The sequence below is a fragment of the Schistocerca americana genome, chromosome 6 (genome assembly GCF_021461395.2).
Source record: "Schistocerca americana isolate TAMUIC-IGC-003095 chromosome 6, iqSchAmer2.1, whole genome shotgun sequence".
Lineage (NCBI taxonomy): Eukaryota > Metazoa > Arthropoda > Insecta > Orthoptera > Acrididae > Schistocerca > Schistocerca americana.
Window position 1 is genome coordinate 611,915,347 of NC_060124.1, and position 15,424 is coordinate 611,930,770.

At 40.5% G+C, this 15,424-nt stretch overlaps 1 protein-coding gene across 1 annotated transcript in view; it reads right to left on the reverse strand.

The window, feature by feature from the left end:
• Positions 1 to 1,767: 1,767 nt before the first annotated feature.
• The window catches only part of LOC124619423 (trifunctional enzyme subunit beta, mitochondrial), an 85,511-nt gene continuing 71,854 nt past the window's right edge, over positions 1,768 to 15,424 (reverse strand). The window contains exons 8-12 of the mRNA XM_047145792.1: positions 14,597 to 14,724; positions 6,337 to 6,424; positions 2,983 to 3,133; positions 2,810 to 2,898; positions 1,768 to 2,191 (exon numbers count right to left, since the gene is read on the reverse strand). Of these exons, the coding sequence (XP_047001748.1) occupies positions 2,141 to 2,191; positions 2,810 to 2,898; positions 2,983 to 3,133; positions 6,337 to 6,424; positions 14,597 to 14,724 (507 nt within the window). The 3' untranslated portion in view covers positions 1,768 to 2,140. The remainder of the gene's footprint in view (positions 2,192 to 2,809; positions 2,899 to 2,982; positions 3,134 to 6,336; positions 6,425 to 14,596; positions 14,725 to 15,424) is intronic.

A 15,424-nucleotide genomic window follows, 5' to 3' on the forward strand; every position in this document is an offset into this window, starting at 1 on the left:
CGGTTACCTGCCCTGGTCGCTAATAAATTCAAGCAGTGTCCTTTCCTCACCTGTTGTTGCTGTCCAACATGGTGGGTAGTTTTTGACAGCTTAATGTATTTTTGGTTGTGGGCGGCTATGTCTAACGTTTTGGCTTTGGAATTCTCACATACTGGTTGGTGGTTAGCAAGTCGTCTTGTTGGTGGGTCCCTGACTGTCTCTTGGTTGTGTTGCCCGCAGATCGAGTATAGTTGGGCCAACTTCTTGTCTCACCTAAACGGACGTTACGATTTCAAGGGCAGACTGAGCCCACTGAAACCTTCTGAGCACCGTTGCCTATACTGCCTTCTTATTAGCGTTTAATTGTGTATTTTTAATTGCTCGTAGCCGATGGTTGGAGTTTGTATGCTTGTAATTGTGTTTTTAAAAACAATAGCCTTCAGCCATTTTGAAAGTAAGTCTTTCTAAATTCGACACGTCTTACGTCTGAAGATAAAGCTTGAGCCTTCTGCCTATTGAAAATTTATTGTAGTTGTACTGATCTAAAAATGATGGGCCTTCGGCCGCTTTAAAATTTTGGATTCTTACTTATCAACTTGGGCTTAAATACTATTTAAGTTTAAAAGATTTGGGCCTTCTGCCTTGGAAAATTGGTTTCTTAATGGTCATGAAGCTTGGGACTTCTGTCTATTGAAAGGTTATTGAAGTTACATCGTTTTAAATTTATCGGCCTTCAGCAGCTTTTAAAAACTTTATCTGACTAGTCAAGTCTTACATTGCTTGGCCTTAAATACTATTGTCGACAGTCAAGTTTAGAAGTTGCTGTACTGTTGTCATTTTTGGAGTGTAACTGACAGCCGCCCATTCTGGCCCCCTTCCACAATTCCTACTACTTGTCCTGTACTGCGCGTTAAGCATGGCATCTCAACATGTTTGGGTGTTAATAAGAAAAATATGTTTGCTGAAGACATGACTATACTCTCGTGACTGTAGAGCACTTTTTTGTTTGACGTCAGAGACTGACATTTTAATGCTGTCATCAGATTTATAACATTTTTGTACCGAAAATGCCTACTACTTTGACATTTCGAAAAATACCCGATTTTGTGTTATTTCACTTAAAACTACTGACTTCCCATTACTGTTTTCACAAAAATTTCCTGTCCTTTTTGTAACATTTTCAGACTTGGAGAAAGCTTTCGACAATGTTTACTGGAGTACATTCACTGAAATTCCGAAAGAAGCATGGACAAAGGCCATCTACACTATATATAGAAACTAGACTGCAGTTAACAGTGTAAGGAAATGAAAGGGAAGCAATAAAGGGCAGAGAGGTCTCTTTCTCTTGTTATTCAGTCTATACAGTGAGCACAGTGAAGGAAAACAAAGGAGAAATTTGGAAAGTAATTTAAATGCAGAGAGGAGAACTAAAGCAATTTTGTCAGTGACACTAATTCAGACAGACATCGAAGGACTTGGAAGAGCAGTTTAATGGGATGGATAGCGTCTTGAAAAAAGACTAAGGTGAGCAGGAATTACAGTAAAACATAATGGAATGTGGTCAAACTAAATACGGCACTAGCGAGGGAAATAGACTACGTAATAATGTACTAATAAAAGACGAGCTTTTGATTTGGACAGTAAAATAATTAATGATGGCCAGAAGACAGATGGGATAGAAGGTGGACTGGCAATAATAAAAGAGAAATTTGTAAACAGAGAATCCATATTTAAGAGACTGGAAATCTCATGTCAACTTATGGGGACAACAAGAAACATATGCATAAGTATAATTGAATAAAAAATTTAATACCTTTAGAAAAATATATAAATAGTCTAGAGAAAAAGTTGTTATGAAAAAGTAACTAATAAATACAAGTAATAACGTCGTCATGTGTTCAGTTCTCTGTTGTGTTTGTCATTGAAAATCAGGTTCCGTATCTCAAAATATACACATATGCACACATACCTAAATAACTTTACAGTGGTATTATACATCAGTTCCAAAAACATCATAAAAGCTTCTTGGCTATGTACACACTTCTCTAAATTTATAACCAAACATAGTTTAGTTTTCCCAAATCATCATTTGGGGGACGCAGCAAGGAAATGTACCTCAGGCAAAACTGTGGTAAATATCTTCCTTGGTTTCACAGTCTTATCACTTGAAAGATGGTGCATCTGGATGCCTTTCCACAATCATGCCGACACCCTGGGAACAGTGCGCAATATTTGTCATGTATTGCATGGAAATACAACAAATGGAAAGAAAAGAAAACTATATGTAAGTGGTTAAAAATTCAAAGGCTGCTCCTGGACATAAATCTGTGTAAAATAAAATTAGAATGTCAGAGACTTATACTACCAAACAGCCAATCCTTATAGGCTGCTGGCCCTGTTGTCTCTATTTAATCTGGCACACTGCCTGGAGCCATTCCATGACAGGGTTGGTTAAGGTAGGATCTTGGGCCGAGGGATGAGGGGTGCGCGACGCGGATGCATCCCTTGAACTGATGAGATGCACAGAATGACTACACGCCGTCCTTCCAGACATCTGGGTAACCAGTTACAGACAGTGTGCGTATATTTATAACACTAATATTCATAACACTAATATTTATAATAATTTAAATAATAAAAATAACATTCATAGGTAAATTTTTAAGTGCACATAGGCACTATTAAAGGTCTGACAATAGGAGTAGCTTTTAAGCAACACGTCTCTTTTCAGCATTAGGTTATTTACACTTTCACACAAACAATTATAGCAAAACGCAAAATGTTTATCTTCTTTCCCATGAAGCACACTTCAAGGAACAATAATAATTACCTGACCACCAGCTGCACAGGCTGTTATCAAGGCAAACTGACCATCTTCACGAATTAAGCGGTTTGCAGCATGAGAAGTCAACCGCACACCTAGAGCAAAATTGACAATTTTCAAGCATATAAGGACTTTGCAGAACTGTACATGTCACTAGACTGTTCCATCAGAGGTTTTACCTGTTGCTGCAAATGGATGCCCAATGCTTAAGGAACCACCCCACAAATTGAAACGATCCATTGGAGGAGCACCAACTTTGCTTGAACGGCCCATGTAAGTTTGAGCAAACCAATCTGAATCCATTGCCTTCAAGTTGGCAAGAATCTGTCCCTGTTACACAATACGTTCGATTAGATTTCAATTATATTGTCCGATGCACAGAGAGAGAGAGAGAGAGAGAGAGAGAGAGAGAGAGAGAGAGAGAGAGAGAGAGAGAGAGAGAGAGAGAGAGAGAGAGAGAGAATGCATGTGATTACATCTCACATGATATGGTAATATAAGGAAAGTTGAAATGTTCAAATGAAAAGGTACGAAACGTCATAACAACCAAACTAGTTGAAATCTGCATATTCTGCTATGGGATAACATAGGGAGACATCTAGGGACTCCAGTGCATTTAAAATTAGTTGTGACTTTTGACATTTGGCTTACCAGAGGGGACGTGACCCCGTTGCCTTTTTAACACCAGTGGCAAGCGAGCTTTCCCTACCATACCTCCAACAGTTCAGTTGGTAAAGTGTCCCTGTTGCCATGCCGTGGATAAACAGTACCACACCGGTGCTGTGAATAAGATGTTTCTGTGTTCATCAGCTCTTTGTGAGGTGTTATACTTTTTTGTCATTTAAGTGAGCTGCAGCAGTCAGGTGTTCTGAATTAAAGTTTTTGTGTTAGCATTGTGTTATAACAACAGTGCACCAGATCTGAACATTATATTCACAATAAAAAAGAGATCGTCTAAGAACAGATTCACCGGCTGCAAAGATATCGCGCATTGGAAGCTGAATTCCAGTCTGTGGCCAAGGTCGCGAATGAATGTGCTCTACGCGCAGTGATTTTGAACTCTAGTGCAGTGACAGCAGTCCAGTTTTAGATGTTACAATAGTAGTGGACAGAACATCGAGAGATGGCAATTGTCGTCGAAAAATGTGTCTGCATTTGGAAGTACATGATCTATGGAGCATATGTTACAAGTTTGAAGACGCCAAATTGTTTAGTATTCGTTGGGCAACCATCAATAGTGAATGTTGTGAGTGAACTTGAGAAAATGGAGAAAATTGGTCATTGTTATCTGATACAATTTTTTAGAAGGCTTCAGCGCAACCAATATTAAAGCTGAGCTAGATTCTACTTTGGGAGAGTCTGCTCCTTCATTGACAACAGTAAAATATTGAGTAGCCGAGTTTAAATGAGGCCATACATGCTGCAAAGACGAGCATCGCAGTTGTCGAGCAAGTGAGGTGACGACTCCAGAAATGGTGAAGAAAATCCACAAAGCGGTACTGGATGATCATCGACTGAATGTGTGCGAGCTAGCAGATATACACAAGGCATTTAAAAAGTGCAGTACATCGCATATTATCTGAAAATTTGGACATGAGAAAACTGTCTGCAAGGTCTGTGCCATGTTGGCTCACACTCTAGCAAAAACAGTGTCGTGAAGATGTTTCAATCGAGTGTGTAGCGAAGTTTCGCAGCACCAAAGCTGATTTTTTGTGCCACTTCATAACCATGGATGAAGTATGGGTCCACCACTTCACTCCTACGACAAAACATCAATCAGAACAATGGACACAACTGGACAAGCAAATCCAAAGAAGGCGAAGACCGTTTCATTTGCAGGCAAAGTCATTGTGTCAGTTTTTGGGGTGCGCATGGGATAATTTTCATCGACTACAATGAAAGAGGTAAAACTATCAACGGCGAGTATTATGCAAACTTATTGCAACATTCGGGCAAAGAAATCAAGCAAAAATGACCACATTTGGCCAAAAAGAAAATTTTGTTTCTTCAGGACATGAAACCAACTCACAAGTCCGTTATTGCAATGGCCAAAATTAATGAATTAAAGTTTCAATTGCTATCTCATGCACCCTATTTACCAGATTTAGCCTCCTTGGATTATTTTCTGTTCCCAAATTTGAAAAAAATGGCTTGGTGGTTGAATATTTTCAACAAATGAAGACATAATGTCAGTAGTTAGTGGCTATCTTGAGGAAATCTCATTATAAAAAAGGTATCAAATTTATTCAACATTGCTGAGAAAAGTGTATAGAGCTGAAAGGAGATTATGTTGCAAAATAAGTAAATTTTTACCAAAATCTGTGTTTTCTTTGTTGGGTCTGGTACTTATGGAACCACCCTCTCATACCCTTACCAGTGCAAGGTATACCCTACTTCAAATAAGCTGCTTTTCAGCCTCAAAGAAGCAGAACTGTTCAATGGCATTAGATCATCACTTTGAAATTGTCTATACAAGCTTGGCTTTCGGCAAAGTTTTCGTCTCCGACATTTAGCATAGAGATAATTGACAAGAGGCCTGGAGAAGTCAGTAGCTGCAAACAGTGGAAGACATTGTGCGATTGGGCGAGACATGGGTTAATGGATTTCGCACATTGACAAAGGTGTAGACTGATTGCACAGCACAAGACACTACAGAAACACCGATAGGAAAGGGTGGCAGGGTAAGTGTCATCCACATTGGCTCTGCTCATGGCTTCATTCCATTACTTTTTCATTTCAGCAAGCATGGCAACTACCATAAGCATATGAATGCCAAAGTTTTCACAGGCCACTAACTGTCGCATCCTAAGGTAGGCGCATCATTACTGCCACCTGCTGATGTGCTCAGTGCACGCTGGTAACTATGCTCCCGACTACTCGCCCTGTACAGAACTGTCTAAAGTCTCAGTTTAAGAACACTATAGGGGCATGTGTCTTCACCCCTCCCTAAATAAATTCCAAGCTGTATCCTCAGCAGGCAAGGTGATGCTTGCCATTTTTTTTCCCCCCAAGTCGAAGGTCCAATACTCGTCAAATTCCTTGAGCGAGGAAAACCCATTAACAGTGACATCTACTATGAGATACACTGTAGCTTACTGCATGTCCATCAAAAGCAAACAGCCTTGGCTGCTTACACAGGGAGTGATTTCACTTCACAATAACACACATCCACACATCTCCAATGCCACACAAAGTGTAATGGCCAAGTTGAAATGGGAGCAGCCCAGACATATTGTCCTGCAATTTTCACATATTCAGTACACTAAAAAAAACATGTCAAAGGAAAGCACATCAACTCTAATGAACTGAAGAATGCAATGGAGGACTGGCTTCTATCACAACTACATGAAACATTAGGTTAGTTATGCTCAAGCCTGTGAAGATTACTTTTAAATAAAGACTTCAATTATACCCAGAGTGCTGCTTTGTACCTTTTCTTTTGAACACCCATCACAGTAAGAAACATAGTCAGAAATATTTTTGGCATCACATCCCAGTCTTTTCCCTGGTAAAAACTGCTTAATGGTACTTACTGCAAAAGCCTCATGAACTTCCCAAACATCAATATCACTAGCCTGAAGTCCTGCTCGCTCCAAAACCTTTGGAACTGCGTATGAGGGACTGGAAAAACAAATTAATAAAATGTGACACATGCACTTTACTAATACAAAACACAACAAAAAGTTATTACTATTCTCCTGTTTTATTAATCATTGAGAATGAAGTATACTGCTTAAATGAGGCAGTTCTCTTTCCCACACTTATAAATTAACTGTTTGTCGTTATAGTTAAGTCTATTAAGACACCTTGGTAGTTTATTCTTCAGGGGAGGACAGTGGGTGCACAAACAGGGAACAGTTCCCTTCAGTCTAGGAACTTATTTGACCAGCTCTCCACATTGGTCTATCCTGCTGAAATCTCTTCATATCTGTATAATTACAACTTACAACCACTTTAACCTGCTTAGAGTAGACCACACATGGACAACCAGAAGTGCTCCTAGTGCACAAAGTCCAAATTGCAGCATCCATGACGACGATGGCTTAATGAACCGGTATGAACCCCGTAACACCACACCAATTAACTGTACTTCAAAACACACGTTCTTGAGAGTACATTAATTTTATATTGACTGAGAATTTCTTACGCAGTTTATTAGATTACAATTTGTTACACTTTTTTACTTTTTTCGATGTTTTTGATGCGAAACTGCAGTCTGGTTTCTGTACAAGTGTTAGTCAGTCCTTTCCTTCTTCTATTTTATCCCAGGTACCTAAATAATTTAAGAGTATTCCAGTTAATGTCTTAAAAAGTTTTTCTGAAGCCCAATATGAGGTCTGGTCAAAAAATTCTGGAACTTTGTCCACTAAATTCTTCTACCTTACCTTTTATTTATTGGGCATGTTGCCTTCAATATAATCTTCCCCAGAATTGATGTACTGCTCCCAATGCCGTTCCCACTTCCGGAAGCAGTCTGTGAATTTTCTTTTATGCTCTCTATCATTGAAAATCTTCATCCCTTCAAAGGGGTTTTCAACTTTCGAAATATAAAAAAAAGTACGCAGTCTGGAGAGTACAGAAAATAGAGGCATCACAGTTATTTCATTTTTTGTGCAATAGTTGCGCACCAACAGGAATGACTGTGCTGGTGAGTTATAGTGACAAGAGAGTTATGAATTGTATTTCCATATTTCAGGCTGTTTCCTTCTCACATTTTCTCGCAGATGTCGCAACACATCCATATAGTACCATCGATTAACAATATGTTCCTGTGGCACGTGAATTCTTGATTAACAAATCCTTCAAAGTCAAAGAAAACTATCAGCATGGGTTTGGCATTTGACCTGATCTGACAAGTTTGCTTTGTCTTTGAGAACCTTTCTTGACCCACTATGAAGACTGAACCTTGGTTCAACATCGTAACTGCAGACCCACATCTCACCACCAGTTATGATTCTCTTAAGGAACGTCTCGTTCTCATCCAAAAGCTCTTCACACATAGCGAAGCAAAGGTCTTTCTGGTCCTGACTCATGGGCCATGGGACGAACTTGGCAGCAACACGATGCATTCCAAGATGCTGTGTCAGAATTTCACGACGTGATCCAACTGAAAGGTTACATTCTTCTGCAATCTCTTTGACAGTCAGTCTTCGATTGCCATGCACAATTTCATCGATGTTCCTGACCTGAGCGTCACTGGTAGATGTCAAAGGGTGCCCTGAATGAGTGTCATGTGTCATCTTTAACTTCTGTCGAGCCATTTTTTATCCATGCAAACCTTTCGTAATGCTAAGTACAGCTTAAGTACTCATCACCATAGGCTTTCTGCATCATTTGATGTGCGCCTGTAAAGGTTTCTACAGTTTCGCATAATATTTAATGCAGACACATTGCTTCTCTAACCCTGCCATCCCAAAATTCGTAAATAGTGCAACCCAATGTTATACTCAATACACAACTGAACAATAACAGACATACAACAATGAAAATTCTGGCAGCTACATATTAAACACAGGCACGTGCAGGAACACCAACTGCCGTTCACTCCAACACACCTGGCCCAAAATTACGAATGTTCTGGAATTTTTTGAACAGACCTCGTATGATATAAATTTTGGTTTGGTTGTCTTGAAGCTATATGCCGAGATAAGTATTAAGGTCAACACTCACTTCAAGTGTTTCTCCAGAAAATAAAAGTCTTCCCCAGATAGGCTTCTACAAATCCATTACCTCTCCTCCCCTCCCTCCCACCAATTAATTCACATTTTCTCTGTTAGTTAAATTAAGGCTTGGGAAAAAAACATACTTACAAAGCAGAACAATGAAAGAAAAACAAATTTATGTTAAAACAGAAGGAAAGAAATACACCTTTCCTAGATATGAAAAGACTCCCAAAGACAGTGAAGAAGATGGCTTTATGAAATAGGTTTTTTTTTTTTTGTTTTTTTAAAGGACCAACCTGAGAGGTTATCTACCCCTTCATCCTATAGTATCGAACCATCGATAATCCTCTGAGGAAGGATTCAATAGGCAAATCCTGGGAACCCCATCTGTAAAAAAGTTAAGGACACAGATAAAAGGAGAGAGCCAGACTGGGCCACCAAGCAAGGACTGCCGGGGGTCCCTGGGCCAGAGCAGGCAAGATAGATTAAAACTGTGTGCCAGACTGTGACCCAAACTTGAGACCTTTGCCTTTCATGGGCAAATGCTCCACGAAGTGGTCTATCCAAACACAACTCATGATCAGTCCTTACAGCTTTAAACTAACAAATTTCTCCTGCAAGTTTCGCAGGAGAGCTTCTGTGAAGTTTGGGAGGTAAGAGACGAGGTACTGGCGGAATTAGAGCTGTGAGTACAAGTCATGAGTAGCTCAGCCCAAAGAGCATTTGCCCACGAAAGGCAAAGGTCGGAAGTTGGAGTCTTGGCCCCGCACCTGGTTTTAATTTGTCAGAAAGTTTCATATCACCGCACACTCGGCTGTAGAGTGAAAATTTCGGCAGCAAGGAATGCTCTTCGAATCCCCAGGCAGTCAATGAAGCCAAATTGTGCCACCTAAAAGACAAGCAGAAACCACCTTCACCAGTGAAATGTTAAAACAAGATTGTGGTGTCATTCACTAGCATCAGAGGTAACATGTCAGAAATTTTAATATTTTGCCATAAAACAACTGTATTTGGGCAGTCTAGTAGAATTTGGGCCACTGTCAGGGAGGCACCACATCAACAGTACAGTGGCCATGGGTCAACCAAGTGTGGCCAATGCACAACCGTCAAAGGACAGCTGATTCCCTGCAAGAAGGGAAGACTCTCACATGGTCATAGTCTCCATTATTGCCTTAGGGAGTCCAGGGCAGACCAGTCAGAGTTGCAGGCCTCCAACAACTGATGACAGGCATAGAGTCCAACAAGATACAGTTCTGGGAACCCCATTTCCAAAATTTGCATCCTAGTAGCCAACTTTGCCAACCAGCCAGCATTTTCAATCCCTAGGATCTCAACATGTCCACACAGACGAATAGCCATCCCGCTTGATGGTGGCCAGAAAGATGATTCTGGATAGTATTGACTAATGTATGAAGAGAGTAGCACAAGCCTATAGCCTGAAGGCTGCACAAGGATTAGATGCAGATTAGAGGCATCTTGCTGGAGCAAGAACAAGCACAATTAAGAGCTCATTTGATGGCTAAATGTTCAGCAGTGAAGACACTGTATCCCACATCCCAACCTGGGAATGCATCAAGGAACACGTGACAAAAAACCATAAAGTCACAGAGTCTTTTGGTTGAAAGGATGAATTGAGACAGGAGGAGGAGAAGGATTTAAACCCAGTGACTGCATAACAGTGAATGCCATCCGGACCCTTTCCACCACCGAAAGCTTTTCTAAATTGTGCAGATGGGAACTCTCCCTGCAATATATCCTACATTTCCGTAATCATCCTGGCCTCAACCTTTGTTAGTCGTCCTTCACCATCTAGCCACTTCTCTGTTCCCATTTCAGCAATCCACAGCCCGCTGTTACACCAACACACGCAGTTTTTTACTTTATTTCTGCTCCCCCTTCCCACCTTCCATCTAACCTCCCAACTGTACCTAGCTGCTCTCCCTCCTCCCTCTCTCCACCTTATCCATGCACGCTTCAACATTTTACCATCCCCCTCCTCGCCCCAGTTTCCTCCTTAACCCCACCCAGTTAACTATCCTATCATGAACTTCACAGTCTGGTTTCAGCTGCCAGAGACTGTAGTTTTGTGTGTGTGTGTGTGTGTGTGTGTGTGTGTGTGTGTGTGTGTGTGTGTCTCATCTATTTTTGACAAAGGCCTTGCTGGCCAAGAGCTTGTTTGACAAGTATTTTTGTTGTGCCTATCTGTTACTCAGCACCTATGCTATATGATGAGCAGCAGCTAATTTTTTGTAATAATTATTCATTAAACTGACAGTTTGGTAACACCCCATCAACAATGGCACACTTTCAAGTTATGTGCAATTTATTTACATGGATTTGGATCCTTTTCAGTAGAAAACAATATATCAAGTTTTCAAAACTACCTGATGACCTGATTACACTTGTTCCATGGATGTCAGTCACTTTGAAGATGGGTTGATTAAGCATAGAATTAAATTGTATGTGCTTGCGATAGTCATTTTAATGTTCCCCGAATAGTGATCTCAAAACATGAACACTAAGTATATACCAGTATACAGTTTTATTGCAGCACTATGCAGGGTGACAGCTGTTGTATCTAAAGATTTACAAGTTTTTCCACATTGAAATTCCAGATTTCCCTGAAGCAACATGAGAGCACTTGGTATTTTTTGTTCAACAACTGCAGCACCTGTGTTATTCTAAATTACAATGTAATGGTCCTATCTACATACATGCATGCATGCACACATGGTTGACAACATATGGAAGTTTGGGTCAGGCTAAACCTCTTTGGAGTTATCTAACAATTCTTTTCACATCCCAAAAGAACAATCTCATAAGCTTTCCTTTTTTGCAGTTGCAGAACCAGCTGCTGTCCATCGACTGAATTGTTGCTTTGATTCTGCTGTGTAGAACACTGTTCACAATTTGTGAGAAGTTCATTTCTGATCTGCCATGAGCCGGTGCAGAACCCATAAGGTGCCAAGCTTTCTCTTATGTAATTCTTCACGCAAAAGGTAGAGCACATGTTCTTTTGAAACCATTACAACAGTTTGGCAATTTCACAACCTCTCAATATTGATCTTTCCAGATCCTATCATTCTACTATTTCAGGTGTGTTTGCATTTTTCATACAGTCTCCACTTCTATAGCTTCATTTAAAGCTGACAGCAATTTCTTCGGAGTGGAAATTTATGGAGAGCTACCATGCACATTTATGAACCTTAAATTAATTTCAGCTAGTCTCAAGCCATCTTAAAAATCATGTACCTGCCTTGTTCAGACAATTGACTACACCAAATTACTGGATACAATGATTCAATTTTACATAGAGACTTAAAAGTTTGGGGGAAGATGCACACGTACTGCCGCTACCTATCAGTGAGGCTAACTACTACTCTGACCACCCTTTTAGTAAAAATTAACTGAAGCCTAAATATTTCTTGCTAACCTGCAAGTCCAAATATGCATCAGTTTTTGTATCTTTCACAATAAAATAAACCACCTTATCTTGTGCAAATGAAATTCACTGCTATGTGACAGATTCTTACATTCAAACACTTGTCAATTCAATTTCCATTTCAATCATCAGTTTCCCTGATAAGTCATAACCATGATTACAGTGATGTTCTCTCTACGATGTGTCACATTTTGTTTAATTTGCTGTGCCAGTGTAAGGAAATGTGACACAGGTGACTATATTGGAATCAGACTAGTGTTGAAAATAGTGTACTTTCATGTAATATCACATCTAAGTCATCGGTTGTTTGTGTGGGGTCTGAATGGCCATTTTACGATTATATGTGAACCTGAGCCTTGAGGAAAAAAGGGCAAGATCCAGTTTCAACAATAAACAAACACAGTAGCTAATATTAGCAAACTGCTAGCCTCAACTTTACAAATTTTGAAGAAGCATGGCAAAATTGCTAACTTTCATAGTGTTCGCCAAAAAGCAAGGATTTTGTATGACATTGCTCGATTCTAATTCCCATCATTTACACGAAATTTTCACATGCCTAGTGACGATAACCTGGCACAAAGAAATATCCAAAAACGAAAATACAATTAAAATAGTTTTTTTTAAACAAAGGCAAAAAATCTGTACCTTTCAGAACATTGTTTTTGTTTTATTTATGAAACAATTTCTTACAGTTATGTTAGCGATGTGCTGCACCGTGGAACAGATATTCATGTTATATGTGTATTTACTGACTATGAAGGTAACTTTTAGATTAGATTAGTTTTTCGTTCCATAGATCCGTGCTGAGGAGATCCTCATGGATGTGGAACATGTCAGTTTATTTTTTTTAAGCTGAAATAACAATACTAATAGTATGAATAAATACTATACATCATTTGTTTCTATTAAAAAATTCGTCAATGGAGTAGAAGGAGTTGGCCACTAGTAAGTCTTTCAGGCTCCTTTTAAACTGATCTTTATTTGTAACTAAATTTTATTGAAGATGTGTGTTCCCGAGTAGTGGACCCCTTTTTGAACTAAAGTAAGTGCTTTTAAGTCCTTGTGCAGATCATCTTTGTTCCTGGTATTGTACGTATGAACTGAGCTGTTTGTTGGAAAAAGAGATTATTTAGGACAAATTTCATTAATGAGTAAATATACTGAGGCAGTAGTTAGTATACCCAGTTCTTTGAAGAGGTTTCTACAGGACGTCCCTGAATTTACTCCACAAATAATACGTATTACATGCTTTTGGACTCTGAAAACTTTTGTTTGACTTGAAGAGTTACCCCAAAATATTATACCATATGACATTATGGAATGAAAGTAGGCAAAGTATGCAAGCTTTTTCATTTTTATGTCGCCTATGTCTGCTAACACTCGAATTGCAAATACAGATTTGTTAAGGCATTTCTGCAGTTCTGTGGTGTGCTCTTCCCAACTGAATTTATTATCAAGTTGTAATCCCAGGAATTTAAGACTGTCAACCTCTTCTATCTGTTCTTCTTCGTATTTTATGCATATGCTGGGTGGAAACCTCTTACAGGTTCTGAATTGCATATAGTGAGTCTTTTCAAAGTTTAATGTCAGTGAGTTGGCTTTAAACCATTTATTAATATCCATGAAAATATCATTAGCAGATCTTTCTAGAACTACACTTGACATACTATTTATTGCAATACTTGTGCCATCTGCAAACAAAACGAACTCTGCTTCTGGCAGTGTAACTGATGAGAGATCATTAATGTACACAAGAAAAAGCAATAGCCCTAAGATGGATCCTTGTGGGACACCACATGTAATTTCTTCCCATTCTGATGATGACTGATGACTTAATTCACTAGTCCCTTGCACTGACACACTTTGTTTCCTGTTAGTGAGGTACGACTTGAACCATTTTGCAGCACTGCCTGTGACACCATAGAATTCTAATTTACTTCAAAGGATGTTGTGGTTCACACAATCAAATGCCTTTGACAAATCACAGAAAATACCTGCTGCCTGTGATTTGTTATTTAACGAATTAAGTACATTTTCACTGTAGGTGTAAATAGCCTTTTCGATATCAGAATCCTTCAGAAATCCAAACTGTGTTCTTGATAATATGTTATTTGTGGTCAGATGGTTGAGCAGCTGCCTGTACATTACTTTTTCTAAAATTTTTGAGAATGCTGGCAAAAGTGAAATCGGGTTGTAGTTTGATGGTATCTCTTTATCCCCTTTCTTGAAAAGAGGCTTAACATCTGCACTTTAAACGGCTTCAATAGAAACCCGTAACAGTACTTACGGGGATCCTGGTTACACAGGCTGCATATCAGATGCTATGAGACCAGACCTCCTCTTAACTTTTTAACAACAACTTTTCACTGACCAAATTTAAGCATTTTTACCTTCACTTTTCTGAAAAATTTGAACACACACTTGATACTTCATAAGATGAACAGAGAGTTGGTAAATACTTACAAGACTTTCAACAGTGGAACAATTTCAATGATAAAACAATTGTGACATCTAATTTACACCTCCATTACATATGACCAGGAAACTTCTCCAAAGTAAATTATGCCTCTGAATTGGATGATCAATTACAACAGAAGAATTTCAGTTGTTAAAGATTAGTGCAACACTGTGAATGTAATGGCATCACAAACTGAATTATACACAATATGTAATGTTAAATTCATATACCTTAAAAGCAGCTGATCTACAGGGTCCTGAGAGACATAAACAAAGTCTCGTAAGTAAGCCTTTGGTTTTAATCCAAGCAATTTTGCCTTTTCTTCAGGCATTATCAGGCATGCTGAGGCACCATCAGTCTGTTGGGAAGAAAAGGGGATGTAGAAATGTCAATATTTTTACTACACTTACAATAAAAATTCAACATTGAATTCACACATATTAAAGGCGTATTTTGTTAATTTTTAAACCATATCGCATACCCAGACCCATCCCTTCCCTGACACCACAGCTTAACTGCCAGACAGAATGTGTGCATATATCTGGTGTGACAGAGGGACGTGGGGGAGGAAGGGAGAGGGGGGGGGGGACTGGGGGAGGCGAAGGGAGAGGGGGGGGGGGACTGGGGGAGGCGAAGGGAGAGGGGGGGGGGGGACTGGGGGAGGCGAAGGGAGAGGGGGGGGGGGACTGGGGGAGGCGAAGGGAGAGGGGGGGGGGGGGACTGGGGGAGGCGAAGGGAGAGGGGGGGGGGGACTGGGGGAGGCGAAGGGAGAGGGGGGGGGGGACTGGGGGAGGCGAAGGGAGAGGGGGGGGGGGACTGGGGGAGGCAGGGGGGGGACTGGGGGAGGCGAGGGGGGGGACTGGGGGAGGCGAGGGGGGGGACTGGGGGAGGCGAGGGGGGGGACTGGGGGAGGCGAGGGGGGGGACTGGGGGAGGCGAGGGGGGGGACTGGGGGAGGCGAGGGGGGGGACTGGGGGAGGCGAGGGGGGGGACTGGGGGAGGCGAGGGGGGGGACTGGGGGAGGCGAGGGGGGGGACTGGGGGAGGCGAGGGGGGGGAC